General features: G+C 40.5%; 1 protein-coding gene across 1 annotated transcript in view; it reads left to right on the top strand.

The window, feature by feature from the left end:
* The window catches only part of smad3a (SMAD family member 3a), a 38,160-nt gene extending 29,127 nt beyond the window's left edge, over positions 1-9,033 (top strand). The window contains exons 6-8 of the mRNA XM_030414699.1: positions 43-180; positions 2,252-2,396; positions 5,166-9,033. Of these exons, the coding sequence (XP_030270559.1) occupies positions 43-180; positions 2,252-2,396; positions 5,166-5,289 (407 nt within the window). The 3' untranslated portion in view covers positions 5,290-9,033. The remainder of the gene's footprint in view (positions 1-42; positions 181-2,251; positions 2,397-5,165) is intronic.
* The last annotated feature ends 8,760 nt before the right edge of the window (positions 9,034-17,793 follow it).

Here is a 17,793-nt window from a genome sequence, read left to right as displayed (position 1 = left end):
TTGAGTTTTTTTTGAGGAGTTGTTCTTTCTGTTTTCTTCAAGGTCGTGGAGTTCGGCTCTACTACATCGGAGGAGAGGTGTTTGCTGAGTGCCTGAGCGACAGCGCCATCTTTGTCCAGAGCCCAAACTGTAACCAACGCTACGGCTGGCACCCTGCCACAGTCTGCAAGATCCCTCCAGGTATGTGTCAAGCTGACAGAGACAGAGAGAAAGTTGGGGGCAGGGAGCGATGTACAAATGGGGAGAAATGGAGAGATGAGAAGACTTGAGGAGGTAGATGGAAAGAAAAATTGAAAGTCTTACTGGAAATGGAGAGAAGCTTTGGCTCAGGAGGTAAAGTGGGTTGACTACCCATGACAGAGACGGTGGCTTGATTTCAAGCTCCTTCTGAGAGTCCTTGAGCAAGACACTGAGCCCCCAGGAAAAGAGTGTATTCTGTCAGGCAGGAATATAAACTTGCAGAACTGGATGTCACTGACCAACACATCTCCTCCAGATGTGTGTTTGTCAGTGACTTTCTGCTGCCAAAATTCTTAAGTTTGAGCACTTTTTAATTTCTCTGGCAAAACTGACGACACTGGAGAACATTGTTAGTTGCCAAATTGTGATTAATCTAACTTAATTCTTTTTATATAGATGGATGATTCAGAACAGAAGTTTTTCCTCTTAACAGTGATCTGTTTACTTTTACCACATGATTTTCAAAAAGTGCTGACGGTGTTACAAGCTTTTCCTGAGTGCAACACGTCTTAAAGTTTCAGTAGAGGTTTGTTGTCAGAAGCAAGATGATTACACAAACAGCTTTTCACTTTGTTGTCTGAGTCACTCGCCCCTTTCGGATTTGCACCTCTTTTTGTCGGTGTGCGGTGTGCAGTGTTAGTTTCGTTTCTGAATAAGCACCTGAGTCACTTTTGCATAAAAGAAACAACTGCTTTCTTATAAAGTTCAGACATTTTTGTTCAACACAAGTCTGGATCAGATACAGACAGACTCATGTAAAGACTTCACAAGGTTAAATATAACTAGAAGTGATTGGCCAGTCCGGAGCCAGTGCCTACTCTTGAACCAGTTCTTTGCATATCGACAGCCAATGAACTGTCTCTCAGCCAGGAAACTGGTGTAAGAGCGGCACTGACGCTTTGCTGGTCTAGAGGAAGGAAGATGTTGATGAAGGTTCTCATCCAGGTCATGGTAATTCTGAACATGGTAATTCTGATCACGGTAATTGTGATAATACTGTAAGTGCCATATCATAGGCAACTAAAACAAGTCCAGTTGCCTACGATGCGTCACTTAGAACTAGGGCAAAGAAGCCATTACGTTTGGACCATCTAAAACCTTTTTGAAAATCAGAGCTAGTGTAGCATATAGTTTGACTCATCCGGAAAGGAGTAAACAAAGGCTTTTGTCTATGTATCGATGCCAGAACAGTTGGAGCTAGATACTGTGGCTAGCTAAAAGCTAAAGGGCTTACAAGTGCTTACATTAGCAGCTTATGCTGATTGCTCAAAATAATCCAAATGTGGTAGTTAATTACCTTTCTCCTCACTGATAGTCGTCATTCACAGCAATCACGACAACCAGCACACATTTGTTGCCTATTTAGGCATGCAAAGCCAGGAGCAACACTTAAGTTGTTCCTAGTGATGCTGGGAAATTTAGAGACGTATGCAATAACGTAATGACGTGATTCTAAAGTTGCTCTATAGTTGGTAAAAAAGCAAACAGGTTTTTAGGGGGTACGCAGGTTGAACCAACTCAGAACCAGCCCGGAATGTGCATGTTTTTGGAAAAGGGGTATGATTAAGGCTGGTTTATTAAATGTCTCACTTGAGAAACAGTTATGTTTAAAAAAATCTGTTTAGTTACCTATAAAACAATGTGAATCGGATGATTTTACAATTCCAGAGAGATTCCACCGATGTCAGATCAGTCCTTATAAACTGTGAGGGGCAAAAAGAAGCACAGAACATTCAGACCAGCTGTCGTCCACAGCTCCCACATATGTTTAAAAGAAAGCTCCACTGATGTAGCACTGCTCTCCTACAACTTTGTTGCACAGTTTGAAAAAAACAGTATTTTAAAGTGGAGCCACAAAAGTCTTTTTATACCTTTTTGCACATATGCAGTGAAAAACTCCCAAGACCTTCCAAAAGATGTCCTCAGTCTTATGTAAATCTCTAAATACAGTAAAGGTGATTGTGACAAGTTGTTGTGACCTGTGTGGTTGTGTCTCGGTTGTTCCCTCCAGGTTGTAACCTAAAGATCTTCAACAACCAGGAGTTTGCTGCCCTACTGGCCCAGTCAGTCAACCAGGGCTTTGAGGCTGTGTACCAACTCACCAGGATGTGCACCATCCGTATGAGCTTCGTCAAGGGCTGGGGAGCTGAGTACAGGTAACTGATCAGCTTTGAACAAATGGCTCACAGGTGATAAAAGTAGCTGCCAACAGAAACGACGCTGTGCACAAAATTGATCTTTTATAAAAAGTAGACAATAGAAACAAAAAGAATATGAATCACACCCCACAATCCATCCGCCCCCGCTTGCAGGCATCTGCTCACACTCTGGTGAATCCGGTATGTGACGTCGCCGAGCCTTCATCAATAGAACCAAGCCCCAGTTGGCACGTCTGAGTATTTTTAAACAAACACATGTGCTGTGTCAAAAAGAGATGTCAGACTTTCCCTCTTCCGTCCCCTCCCTGTTTTCCACACAGTCTGACTCACTGATAGCAAGAAAGAAAGGAGGCGATGGAATAAAAGGGGAGAAGATGATTGGCTAAAAGCTGGCTCTGCACCCAAGGGTTTCCTCAGGGGGAAACCTTTGTGCTGCAGTCCTGTCCAGACCAGATCCTGACATGTGGAGACACTTAAAAACAGGATTCAGGTTACTGGACCAGCCAGGCTTGCCTTCTCCTCTACCTCCACCCACACTTCACTCTCTCCTTCTTTTCCCACGCTGACTCTTGGTTGTTTTTTAAAACTTCTGTCCTTTTTAGCTTTCCTTTATTAATTCACTAAAAATAGACAACAGAGAGTTAAATGTAAAGAGGAACGAAAAGATCTTCCATAAACTACATTTTTTGTGTGCCTAATTGATCTAGACAGCAGCTTATTTCCAGACCTCATGAGACAAACCGTATAAACCACTCAGAGCTGGCAAGTGTCTCTGTTTATCTGGCTTGCCAACACATAAATTAGATGGATGACAACATACAGGAAACACTTTTCCTGCTGCTGTTGTTGGCTTTGACTGAGAGAAGATACGATTAGTTGTTTTATTTGCTTAACTTGTTCTTGCTGCCTCAAAACTTTCAACTGAATGGCATTTTCAGTTTCATAAAAACCCTTCAACCCGCTGCCTTGTCCTCTCATCACTCTCCGGAGTCGTGTCAGAGCACAGAGGCAGAAATGACAGGGTTATCACTGGGTGAGGCTCGCTGAAACCAGAGTCTTTTTGGAAATCTAACCTCTCTTTTTTGAAATAGCACACACAGTACAATGTGTACATTATAACACAGTGTCAGCAGTGTTTCTGCTGCTGCTGTTGGTCTTATTTCTGCATGATTGCTGTAATCATCAGGGAAAGTTTTAGAGATGGAGAAGTTCTGTTTACACGACCTCTTCCAAGGTTTTCTTCTCTAGAATCAAGAGGAAAATAAATTAATGTTTCTCTTTCATCATCTGTAAACCTTTTCACACAGAGACTCTGCATTATCTCGGCCTTTGTTCACACTGAACCAAGCAGTGCCTGCAGAACCAAAAGAGGCGTGACGGTGCACGTCATGACAGATTTTAACATCCGTGTGTGGTTTTTTTTTAGCGCGTTTCCCCCGGTGTCCTCCTGTTAATCTAAACATGTACTAGCTGACTGTTTATAATCATATGGATGCTGATATAATGTGATGTGATTGAGATCCTGACCCACCAAACATCCTGGAAAGTAAAAGTAACAGTTACATAATTACATAATCACCATCATCAAATAGAGGACCCTGACTGACTCTCACTGGCGCGGAGGGAGGCTGTTTTCTGGGGGAAAGTTCACTGTAGTCTCAGTCAGGCTGACCGTCGCGGTGAAGTTGTCAGAGACAGTAACTACAACAAGACAATAGTGGAAGGAGACAAAGATATTGTGAGTTAAAGTGTTTTGCTCTGAATCACGTCACATAATAAATGCCATTCAACTGCGGGAGCCACCTGGACAGATGCTGTTTTTACAGTGGCGGATCAGAGTCGCAGTGAAACTCTCCCCCCTCTCCACATCTGTAACTTTCACACATACAGCGATACAGAGAATCAGTACATGATTCCGGTGTGAACAGGGAAGTAAGTGGAGAAACACAGGCATCGTTTCGTACATCCTGAGGTTTTAAGCAAATGTCAAAAAAAGTTTATAAAACTGAACTTCCCTGTTTTCAGTTGCAATGTGATGACATTTAGAATGCGTCAACAAAATTTTCTCTTAAGCATTATTTGATTATTAGTATTATTATTATTTGATCTTACATATAAGAGGGTGGAACCAAAAAATGGCTGATTTGATTAATTGATAATAAAAATTGTGGTAATTAATTTTCTTTTGATCGACTAATTGATAAATCAACAAATCTTTGCAGCTTTAGTTTCCATCGATAATTAACCCAGAGAAGTCTATACATTTTTTCAGGCTGACGGTGCATTGAATTTAGTCGCCTGTCAGTGGCATCATATCAACTTTCCTCATCTTGTGTATAACTTCCAGGGAAACACCAGATGATACATTAGAGAGTGAGTAAGGAACTCTGCTCTGTTCTTTTTTCTTTTCATGATGAAACACAATTATTCATTTTCATTTGTTATGGTGGTTGTTTAACGTTGAAGCCAAGAATTCCCATGATCCCACACTACTGTACGATGCTGTCAAACTCCATCTTTTGTTGTCATTGTTTTGATGGAGAGATCCCTGACAGCAGGACTTACATACTTTCCTTTAAGGTTTGTTAAAAGTGTTTAATTGTAACTCACAAAAAGATTTTTGGGTACTTTTGTACTGACTTCAGGCCTAAAATGAAAGTTGAGCAGTTTGACTTGACTTTGTAAGTTTACTCACACAGGTCCTGCTCTGAAACAGCTTCCTCTGTATCCTCAACATCTGTTTCTGCTCTCCTCTGTCTCTCGCAGGCGACAGACGGTGACCAGCACCCCCTGCTGGATCGAGCTGCACCTGAACGGCCCCCTGCAGTGGCTCGACAAGGTGCTCACGCAAATGGGCTCCCCCAGCATCCGCTGCTCAAGTGTCTCTTAGGGGAAACAGTTCATTCACACCCACTTCCTGTACACCACGTCTCCTGTCAGTGACTAAACACACACAGACTGCATGCAGACAAGAAACGGCTGCACAAGTATGGAAAGATGTTGAGCCCCCCCGCCTCTCATTCAGCCAAAACATGAAAACATGAATTACATTTTTTTCAAGCATTAATAACAATTTTGTAAAGCATGATCATGTTGAATGCATTTCACCTGACTTTGTTTCTGTATTTGGGCATTTAATAGGTTATGAAGACATTTACAAATGTGACCCAGTGCGCTTAAACCAGGAAATGTTCAACCACCATTTATTAGCACCGTGTGAAGGAATATACTGTAAGCCTCGCACAAATATTTGTTTAGGTTTTCATATTGTCATTTCATGCAGCCTGCGTTACTCTGACAAGACAAAGAAAGACAGAAACAAACACTTGAGGTAAAACCCTTTTCCTCCTCAAAGGAATAATTTGCCTAAAACAGTGAATTTAAGTATTTTTATGACATGTAAATGTTTCCATCTATTTCTCTTAGATAAGTTCAGTGTAAAAGGTCAAATTTAATACAGAGATTCCTTCACGGTAAAATCTGACTGTGACTTTATTTAAAACAAAAGGAAGAAACCGATTACCAGTAATCTGAGTCGTTCTTTACTTGGTAATTCTGAGATAATCAGTTTCCTGACCATGATAAGTTTAAGTCAGCATATATAGATACAGTGTATCATGTTGAGTGTGGATGAACCAAATAAATAGATTTGTAATTTAAAAAAACAATTCGAAATGCAAAACATTTATGTAAAATCCTCAAATAATAAACACTAGAAACAAATAAAAGGTTTAGTGAGACTGTACATTTAAAAGTTGACTTTAATTAAAAAAAACAGGAAACCGATTACCTCAGAATTAAATCACTTAGTTACTTCAGATCATTTGTCTTCTTTACTTTGTAATTTTTAGCAAATCCATTCTCTAGATTTGTTTAAAGTAAAGCCACTTTGTCAGATATTTATATGCAAAACTGAAAGAAGACATACATTTTTATATAAATTATTCAATATATAATGAATATGACCCTCTACATTGAACTGAAAGTTACTGTTTTAGGCAAATGTAAATCAGAGTGGTCGCTGTAAACACACTTTGATTTGAATGGTGGCCCAGATTACTGAGCAGTCAAAGCAGACAGGAGGTACAACTCTTTGAACCCATATATGAGTACTTAAAGACTGTGGCAGTCATCCGATGTCACGAGGAGGAGGATGCACTTTTGTAAAAAGTTAATATTCTAGTTGGCAAAGTTCATTTAATGGCAGTTGTAGCTGACAGCTGCGGTAGTTCTTCTCAGAGGGTTTTATGAAATATATCCTGCATTAATTTCAGGATGCTTTGCCAATTTGCAAAATACTTTTGCAGCATTGTATTGTGTCATAGTTAGTATATATAATAGGCATTTACACAGAACTTGAAAACATCTCAGACTGTAATATTCTGCAAATGTTTAGTCAAAGTGAACACACACTGTAGTAGGAACACGTGTGTGTGCTCTGCAGACGGCTGTGTAAAGAGAGCAGGAAGATGCCTTTGCTTTTTTAATTTTCTCTCTCAGCAGTCCATAACATTGGTCTTATTTTTAGCCATCAGTGATATCCACTTTTTTTGCACACTCAGGATTGTAAAACAAAAAAAAAAAACACAAGAATTATGTACAGAAACTACGACTCTATTTTGCTACCAATTATTTTTGTAGGACATTAAAGGTGATGGTGACTTTGTCCGCTCCAGGGGCCAGATGCATAAAACTAAAATTGTGTGTACGCACAAAGACAGAAATATGTAAATGCATTCGTTCTGTCGCCTGAAGCTTTGTATTTATTTGAGTCTATTGGTCTTGAGTCAATATGTGACTGTACCAAATGAAACTGTAGAGTCACCTTCTGGTTCAGCGTCATAGCTGCTTCTCAGACTACTTCTTACCAAGAAACATTCAGACGCTCAACATATGTAGCCTCATCCTAGACTTTTTTGCAGATTTGGTGATGGTCGATCATTCACAGTTCCTCTGACTGACAAACTAATGTCACGGCTGGTTCTGTTTCATAAATCTGGAAATGGGTCCACATGCACAAGCTTCATTTCCACTCCCACAATTATCCATAAATCGACGTTTAACTGTCCTTAAACATCGATATTTGTGCCCTCATTAGACCTTCGAGAACAGAAAATATTAAGCACTGTGTTATTTATAGACTGTGTTTCATCAGCAGCACCAGAACAGCTGTCATTACGTACAACGGTTATGTACAACGGTGGCTAATTATAGCGCCTGCACATGTCCCTGTAAACCATCACTGCATCGCAATCATCATTACTAAACGTCCGACAGATGATCAGTGACTAATCTATAGAGAGAAAAAGACTTTGCAAATCAGGACCAAATGACAGGATCATTAAAAGGGAAATTTACAATGTATAAAAGAATAACATAGAGGCATTCGATAAAAACAAATTACATGTTCTCAGTTTCAACGGCGAGGTGAAACCAGCATTAAAGTTTATAGCCGCCACCTCCTATGACCATGTTATATTTAAATTATATCATACGTTTATTATTAACACAGAATTAGTATTTCAGGACAGGACTAGGCACTCTAGTGTGCGTGAGGTTCCCAACATTCTTCCTTTAGAATAATTACCAGTTTCTGTTTGGGAGACTATTGTTTTTGTGCGATCACATCCTTTATACATCTGGCCCCAAGTGTTTTTGTATGACGTGACAGAAAAATACTGCCAGCAGGTGCAGGGATACTGACCTTGTATTTTTCTACCTGTGAAGACAAAGGCAAAGCTTTTTACAAAGGGAAATGTTTGGACAGACGGAGGTGTGTACATAACAGTAGCTTCTCAACATCTGATGTCCCTATTTTTTAGGTCAATGTACATAAAGTACATACATGTGTTATAATCGGACCATTAACCTTTATAATGTTGGTGGTTTTGTTAACAGAAAAACAAGTTTAAAAATTAAAAAAAAAAGTTAAATAAATGTCAAGAAAAGCTATCGCTGAAAAAGAAAAGTCTTAGCTTTGGTCCTGTTTCCTGTCGGCTCCCCGCTGTGGTGGAAGTGGATCGGTTTCCTCCTGGTTCTATAACACTAGACAAAGACACAGTGGGTGAACACGGACATGTTTGGATTCTTTTTACAGTACTTATTTACATTAACCCAGCTTTTGATGTTGATGCCAGCCCAGTGGTGCTAATCTTTTAACATTTTAGGGACACAAGAGAACCACAAAGCCATAGGATTTGACTCTTAATGCTTTTTTTCTTCAAACTGTAGTGTGGGATTGTTTCAGAAACAGTAGCATCTACTAATCTGAGACGGACAGCTCTTTTAGAGCTTCTAGTGTCCTTGAACACAGCAGTCCTGATCCTAATGGGCTCTTTAACCACCCAGTGGTCAATGTAATTACCCAGTAGGGATTGTTTTGCAAGCAAATTTGTCTTTTTTTATATGCTCTTCAAGTTATGATGCTTGTGCTTTTTTCCCCCTCGTTTAAATTGTTTACTGTTATCGTCGTTTCTTAGTTGTGATTCATGTTTTCGTGCTCTCAATTGGTCTTTTAGATGTCTTGTATAAAAATTGTACCCTTTTTTTCTCTGCCTATAAAAAGTTGATGTGATGCTTTATATTTTTGTTTATTATTGTTGGTCCATGAATAAAAATATATATCTTGTGGTGATACTGCGGCCGACGTGACGTGTTTGGAACTGAAGCAATCTAAATCTCAAACCACGTCTGTGTTTGGATCAACGTGTTCGGTCAGACTGAGCCTAAGTGACGAATACAGAATAATTCATTCATTCAACAATAGAAATCAGACCAACTCTTTATGTAAGACTTTCTGTGAGAACTGTAGGCTCTGTAGTGCTTCATGTGGGCATTCATAGTGAACTAGAATGCATTAATAATGCTTCATGACTGCACTCATACACACACAATGCTTTCTCTCAATTTCTCTCGCGATGTGATTTATGATAAATTATTATTTCTAGCGTTGTATGGATTCTTAATGTTCAACAATCAACTGTAGCAGGACTCATAGTTTGCTGTAATGATCTGTACAGTTGTCATTGTGTGTGTGTTAAAGGAGAAATGTACAAGAAAAAGGCATCATTTTTAGTTTAAAACATTCACAAAAGAAATAAAATTCTCGAATGAAATTGAAAAAATTACCTTTTATTAGAGCCCTGGCCCGGCCCGCCTGTCTCCTAATACCACTTTCTATAATAAGAGGAGATCGGCTGAAATTGCAAAATCACAAAATGTCAAGAAAGGAAATATTTTTATACCCTCTTTTCCCTACAGAAAACTACACCTTTTATTCCGACTTGTAATCCTTATTTTCAGAAAGCTGCGAACGTACATATTACATATTATAATATTACATATTGGTCAAAATAAATCTTTAGTTCACAGAGTAAGATGTGAAAACATTACTGGCTCTACACACTGTTATCACCCTTTGCTGATGTCTGAATCTGGCGTCCCCGTCTGCTGAATCTTCTCATTTCCGAGGTCCAAGTCCTGGTTAGTGCTGTTGTAAATCGCCTCTGTACTGTAGCCCCGGTCTTCAGACTGACCCCCTTCGGTCTCAAAGGCTGTGTTCAGTCCCACTCCTGTGTCCACCTGTGTTCACTGGGAGGCAGCTGAGCCCAGTTGAGCTCGGTGACTCTCCCAATCACCTGAGGTTGCAAAGCTAACAGGGCATCCATGATTAACTGAGCTACTTGCTGATGGCAACTAGAATATAGTGAGCAGCATTTATTGTTCATGTTGCCTCCTATAGTTTTGATGTACGTTTGAGTTCTGGCCATTTCTTACAAATGAAACTTTCACATACAGTTATATTTCGTGGACTATTATAGCATACTGAGTCCTTACTACTGTTGAACGTTAGCATGAAGCCTGTATAAATGCAGTCACTCTGGTCCTCTTTGGAGACATTTCAGGTTTTTCTTCTTCAGTTTGGGGATTTCCTCATCTGTGCTGGATAATTTGGTGCTGTCTTCAAAGACAGACAGAAACAGTAATTAAAGGCTCGAAGCAGACTCTCATGTTTCTTCACTTATTGCTACGTTCCAAGCTAACACAAACCATAAGTGTTTGTGCTGTCACAGAGGCACGACATGGCTTTGAATGTGAATGCTGCTTTGTTCTGACGCCCTAAAGGTAAAAAGGGACAAACAAACTACTTCAAACCGCAGCGCTGTGGTGACAAATAGTCTGGGGCTACATGAGAACATCAATTGTTGAAGTAAGAGGATGGCAGGACAGAAACCAGTCAGTTCAGCAGGAAGATATTTTTGCCATTTTGTACAACATGGCTGCAGGTCTGAGTGTCTCCATTGTGTGACGGCATCAGACACAGTCGGCTTTACATTACGTCTCCACCAGAGTCTCCTGTTCTGCCCGAGCCTCCTTCCAGACAACACAGACATTGAATAATTAAATTTGAGGAGTCAAACGCAGGACAAATATGAATCATTGATTGAGACTGTACTGTATATGTGCATGCATTACATCTGGAGCTGCTCCAGTAATAATGGAGGAGGCAGATCTACATGGTGCATCCATCTGCTGTACTTCACTGAGACTTGTACAAGAAATACAGTTTAACGTGGGCTACTTTCTGATGTTCTTCAGAAGTATAGCTCGAGACAGTAAAAATAAAATACTTTCAGATTATTAATGTGCTAAACTGAATAAAGAATGGGCTGTATCTTGTCCATGGTGTTGGACAGTGGATGATATGAGGCAGCAGATGCTGTGTTTTGGGGGACTGGGGAGTGGTTCTGTCTGGGAGAAAATCATTTATAAATCATGGCCTCTTATGATTTATTCCACACAGATGAGATGCAGAAATAAGCCATTTTAGAATGAGTGAGGAGCAGCAGGACGTGTTGAGGTCGACTTCATTACGCTCTATAATCGATTTAGCTTTTAAATGTTTTCTGTATTTCCTCTGTTGGTTAGAACCATCAGAACTTCTCACAGTATTCTGGAAAAAGAAGCATAGTTATTTATTTGACCTTTATTTAAGCAGGAGAGTCATGAAGAACAAAGTCTTATTTACAACAGCAGCTTAACTTACACTGATGCAAAATCACACATACATTATAAGACCGTCTCATCACTGTGTAGTGGTTCAGTGTCACATACAGCTCAGGTCTCAGTTCAATCACTCTCTTTATCACTTGCAGCTAAATACCAAACATACTACTGACCTCTGGTCTTATTGGAACTGTTTATTTGAAGATATAATCCCTGTTTGTTGGTTGGTTGGTTTGTGTTGTGCACCACTGTCACAGTTGAAGTGTGTGTCACTGTTTCTTTGTCTCAACACTGCCATCTGTTGGCTGCAGGGATCACTGACGAGCCTCATTCAAAGTCAACTGCTTGTGTTTTGAATCATTCTTTATTTAATCAGGCCGTCTCATCGAGGTGTCTCTTCTGAAGGAGTCCAGAGAACATTAAACATGAGCACAAACAAAAAAGTCACAACTACACAATAGGGAAGAAATTAATAAAAACTGTCAAAAGAACCATAATTCGTTCTGCACATAGTACAGTGTGACCACCACCATAATGACTCCTGTATCATTATAACTAAGACCCCTAACACTGTAGAGCTGCTCCTGTGTGTTAGCAGCTCACAGAACTCTCCTTTTACATAACTGCAGTTGTCAATATGAGCAGATTTATTCTGATTTTATTTTTAGTGGGCTTCCTTTTCTGTGCCGGAATGGCGGCCATGTTGGTGCTGGTGACCTGTGTTGAGGGAGTCGATGTCGTTCACTGAGCGGTTTAACCTGGTGATGTTTTATGACAAACTGCGACTTTATTGACTTGGAAAATTATCTTTCAAATTGACAGACATCTGTTGGAGTTTATGACACAATTCAGCTAGGATCAAAAACGGATTTGTCTCTCTCCGTTCGCCACCAAACAAAATTTTTCCAAAACAAGGTCCCATCAGGTCCACTGGAGGGGTCGTGACTTCAGCTCTCTGTCTAACGTATTCACAGATACGTTCTTTTTGTTTCTAGATAAACTGATCAGGACCTTTAAATCACACAAGGCAGGCGCTTAATAAGACATTTGCACTGAGACGACACATGAAACATTATGGTTCAACACCAATTATGATGTTAGGATTCAATCACGGCACAAATATAGATCTCATTTATCTACACAGACATTTTTAAATAAAAAGGGTTCATATGTTTCTACGAGAGTATGAAAATGACCCATTAATCAGGGAAACAATCACCACCGTGAGCCTGTTCTGGCCCTCATGATTACAGCTAATAGTGATTAAATGAACATGAATGCATGCAGGGGAATGAAAGGTTCCCTGCATCGACAGAGACAGAGAACACACTGCCGTGTGTTGAATTGATAGGATTTGACCAGCGGACACAAAGATGAACAGATGAGTGCCGTCAGCCCGGCCTCGGTGTGAAGGTCACTGTGGAGCAGGTGTCGACAGGAGAACATTTGTAGGTAAACAAATCCATCTCCGCAAAGGTCACCATTCGTTTCTCTTTCTTCATCCCCTCTTTATCTCGTCCTGCTCTTTCCTGCTTTCCGTTTACTTCTCCAGCCTGAGTTATTTTCATGAGGACTTCCTGTCATTGGCTGGTCGCAGCTCCGTCTGCCAGACTGCAGCATTATCAGCATTCAGTGGCCACCAATCTGATTGCACTGCCACGGGTGGCTACATTACAGCTGTCTCTGGACAGCAGCAGGTACCCGGCGCTGCATGCCAACCGATATGTGCGCCCACTTCTCCAACTGGCTGCCGTTGGCCCTCTGCCTGCACGTCACCCACACACACACACACACACACACACACACACGACCGGCCTCTACGCTCGCCAACACTCATCCCGCCTTGTCAGCTTTACCACCCGTGCAGGAGAGAAAACTGTCACACTGTCTCCACGTTCACTCCACAACATTCATAAGCACCTGGCCAACACTTATGTTCAGTGCAAAAAAAAAACCCATGCATATAGAATATTCAAATGCAGGCTGGTTGTCGGAGGATGTTTGGTGCAGCAGGAACAAGAAAAAGAGTTTAATTTTTGCCTCGAGAAACAATTGTCCTTTTTCTTTTCCCCCCTCTGTCAATATGTTCTCAGTTTCTCTCTCCACTGAAACTACTTCAGTGACTTAAATGTGTAAAGGAATGCTTCCAGTGCTAAAACCTGATGTAAATAATAGAGATCAAATCAAGAGCAGCAACATTAAACCCCGCAGAAGAAGGAAAGGGAACAATCAGGGGCTGCAGAGAGGGTGGGAAGGGAGAGTGGTGGGAAAAAGAGGCAGTGAGGGAAACATATTTACTGACATCCATGGGCTGTCACCACTCTGATTAATGGTGGTTGGAATCCCTGCCTGGTGAAAAGGTGTTGTTGGGGTGTAGAGAAAGCCCAGGCGCTGACCTAGAACTAATAGCATTCGACTTGAACAAGCTGTCCAACCTGAGAGAGAGCGGGCCGTGCTGCAGCTGGAGAGAAGAGGAAATAAGAAAAGTTAGAAACAAGGCAAGACGGTTCACATCGCCACCTTTGACCTCTGAACACCTGAACTGACTCCGTCCAGAATCACTCTGTTCACTCACTGACTGTTCTCTACTTAATACACCTGTAATAGTTGTATCAAGCCGCGAGCAGTGAATTCGAGATACTTGTCAATCAATCATTCTGTGGCATCATTGACAGCTGTGGTGTCACAGAACTGTAACTGATGTGTTCTTTAAAGGCGAATCACTGTGAGGTCATGGGCCAGTCGCGTGCTGACTAACCTGGAAGTGAGCGTCGCCCTGGTTCTCCCAGACCAGAGAGGGTTATTGAAGGACATAATCTCTGTGGCAAACACACATTCTGTTCAGCAAGATAATCCTCTATGAGTTCTAGATGAGGGAACCAGGAGTGGAATGCTGTTTTACTTCCGGGTTATTGGACTCCTTCCTGTGGCTCTCTGTGACGACACATCCTCGGTACTGTTTGTATTTGGGGATTCATGAAACCCGAGAGAAGTTGATATTTCATATTTTTTAACACAAATATGAGTAATAAAGATTTACAGACTGTTTTCTGTGTATTTCTTTGGATTGCTACATTTTGTTTTACAGTGATTTAGAGTCCTGACCTCATTTGTTTCCATATTCCTAGCTACAGCCGTGATGAACGTAAGCAGGTATTCACAAATGAATTACACATTTTTATGGCTGATAATTAATAGTTAATAGTGATAACTTAATCAAGAGCCTGTCAGTCATATGATTTATGTACAACACAACAGGAACTTTCAGCTCTGTGAGGCTGCACTTGTAGGTAAATGTGCATCATGTACACCATCTTAGTTTAGCTGCGTATCATGCTAACTTAACATGTGAACATCTGCTAAACAGAACGTACCAAAGCCAAAGTCTTGGACAAGTTAAATGTTTAACCCGATGATGAGAAGCTTGACAACAACTAATTACAGTTGGTTCTTAGGGGGGAATGAGTGACTGTATTCAAACTCACCGCAATGCATCATAAATTACTGAGTTAAGACGGGTGTTACACCACATTCTGTGACCAAGATACTTCAGGACTCCCTGTACACCTTAACCCTTAATCCCAAGACCTCAGGGAGGTTTTTTCATCGCATCTGTGCATTTTTCTGTGTTACTGAATATGCATTATTTTGCATTTTAGTTTATCATATGCACAAAGAAAGGACTAAAGAGTCTAAAAAAGTAGTTTGAGCTTTTTTAGTCAAGACAATTTGTAAAGAAAGAAAGAAAGAAAGAAAGAAACTTTTGGAGAAAACTTTCGATGAGAGATGAGCATCCATGCTGAGCTATATGTTGGTATTACTTCCACACAGGTCAACACACAAAATCACTTCTGCTCACATTTTCCCACAAAACACCACAAAAAAAATGGGTCTTGCTTGAGATAATCTGCGGTGTATTTGCCAGGAACATCATCCTGCCGAGGTTGTTTTCGCTGAAGGCAACAGCAAGCCCAACAGCTGGGACATAATGAAGCTTTCAGGCACTTGTTCTCCCATCGTGTAGCGCCAGCCCCTGTCTGCTTCCACCAGATGTTCCATGTTTTCCCTCCAACAGCCTCTGCTGCCAAAATGGAGATGGTCGCTAGCAAAGCGGGAACCAGCTAGCTCCACAGTTGATTCCTGATTATAGGGTGATAGTTGGGTTAATTGCTTGTTTCGTGTTTATTGGGCGAGGCCCTGTCACTTGGTTGTCATCTTTTGTGTAGCTGAGAAAGTCAGTTTGTCGGTAACTAGAGCCGCTGTTATCAGTCTGACTGCTGTGGAGTCAGCTGGGTGGAGATAAACACGATGTTATTGATCTGTTGTCAAAGATCAGGCCAGCTGTCATTGTGAATAACACTGTTGTGTGATTGCTGATAAAAGATGACATGAAAATAAGTCCTCGGAGCAGGATGTCAGCTGGCACAGGTCTGTACTCCACCACACCAGATTAATACAAGATGTTAGATGATGCAGGGTAGCAGCAGTGTGTGTGTGTGTGTGTGTGTGTGTGTGTGTGTGTGTGTGTGTGTGTGTGTGTGTGTGACTCAGCACTGATCACAAGCTGCTGAACCAGCCAACTTCACAGAGTTGGAGGATTCAGCAATCTCTCCTCAGCAACTGTTGCTATAAATCAGTGCTGCTGAATCGGAGCCATAGACAAACAGCACAGCAGGCGTTGGTTAAACTCCGTCACATGATGGTGGAGCGGAGCACGTCCAGGGTCCTGCAGCGGAGGAGAGACCACAGAACCCTGTGTTCCACCACACACTGGCTTCACACAGTATTTAATATATAGTAAACTTCAGGCCATATTGATGCAGTTAGTATGTTTCACACTTTAACTGGAAGGGATGAATACACCATTGGATGTTTGTGCAACTGGTCAGATATCAGGTATTAATCTTTCAATTTGTGTTAATTGGAGCTGTTTTACCACTGCGAACATTGTCCACATAGTATACAGTAAACAGATGTTTATTTAAAGGTGCATTACTTAGTTTTGGGGAAGACACTTTTTTCTGCCTTAGCAAACTAAATAAACAAACTCTCTTCATGTCATGACTGAATAAAAAATGTAGATATATGTCACACTGTTTTACTTTGTTTATGTGTGGCGGACCCTGCCACCTTTTTCTAGCTCCAAACAGTGTTCTTGGGACCTTATGTTGCTCTGAGAGCAGCTTGTTTATTTAGTTATGAAAATAATTAATGGATTTCATTTAAATCTTATTTGAATAATAGTGTAGTGGTGGATTAGTCAGAAATAAAAAACATTATCAACATATTCGAAATCAAAATGCCACTGAGGCACTTAAAGAGTGAATCTTACACAGGGTTGTGCCAAAACAATTTTCCAGTCACTGTGGTACGATTTTGCGGTTTATTTTTCTTTGAGTGGCAAACATTTGACAATGGCGTCTGCGTCTCTCTTGTCCTGTCACCCTGGTAAAAACCATAAACCCTTCCCAGTGCCCGCCTCCCACCACCTGCCTCGTCATATATGTAGATTCACCTGTGCCAGTCCCTTCAAAACAAAAGCCTAATCAAATATTCAAAATCACAAAAACAATGCTACTTATATTGTAATCAAACTAATTAACTAACTTGTGCTCATCAAAACATTAACAAAATAAATAAATGTTGAAATTATATTACAAAACAATGAATGGCTCCAACAAATAGTATTAGCATTAAGTAAATGAATGTGAGTTATTCTATATATTGCTGGGTGCTTCATGAATACAGTAGTGCAGTAGAAGTATACAGTAACCAGTGATGGAATGTACATTTACTTATTACATTTACAATTCCCAGAACAACTCCATTAAAAATCGACCAGAACATAAGTGAAAATAAGTGTATGAGGCCTTTAACCACCTGTCTATAAGTGAGCCGTTTCATTAAACTGAGGGTCTGAACACAGCTCTTCTTTCTTTATCTTTTAATAAGTGTCCTTATAAACAATAATACACTTGTCAATGTGTCTTATTAAGAAAATAAACTCAGCCGAGCAAAACGGCCATTATTATCTGCAGCGCTATCTAGGTTAGGTTAGTAGGGCTATATCTAATTAGCTAATAGCTAACATTAGCTAACATCAATACACATCTTATATTAATGCTTTACTGATATTCCCCTAAAAAAAGACGTTTAGACCTTACTGTGTGTGTGCTTGTGTGTATAGGAAGCCACGTCTTTAACTCAGTAGATTTATTTTTCTGTATTTTGGTCTTTAGTTTAGCAAAATAGCAAATTAGCTGAGGTTAACCTACTTTTATTCCGCTTTTGAAAACGAGCTTTAAACTTTACATGTATGTGCATACATGTGTGTAAAATGAGCTGCTACTTTCACGCAAAAGGTTTAATCATCTGTATTTTTGTCTTA

Source organism: Sparus aurata, chromosome 4 (genome assembly GCF_900880675.1).
Source record: "Sparus aurata chromosome 4, fSpaAur1.1, whole genome shotgun sequence".
Taxonomy (NCBI): domain Eukaryota; kingdom Metazoa; phylum Chordata; class Actinopteri; order Spariformes; family Sparidae; genus Sparus; species Sparus aurata.
This window is presented reverse-complemented; position numbering and strand designations above follow the sequence as displayed.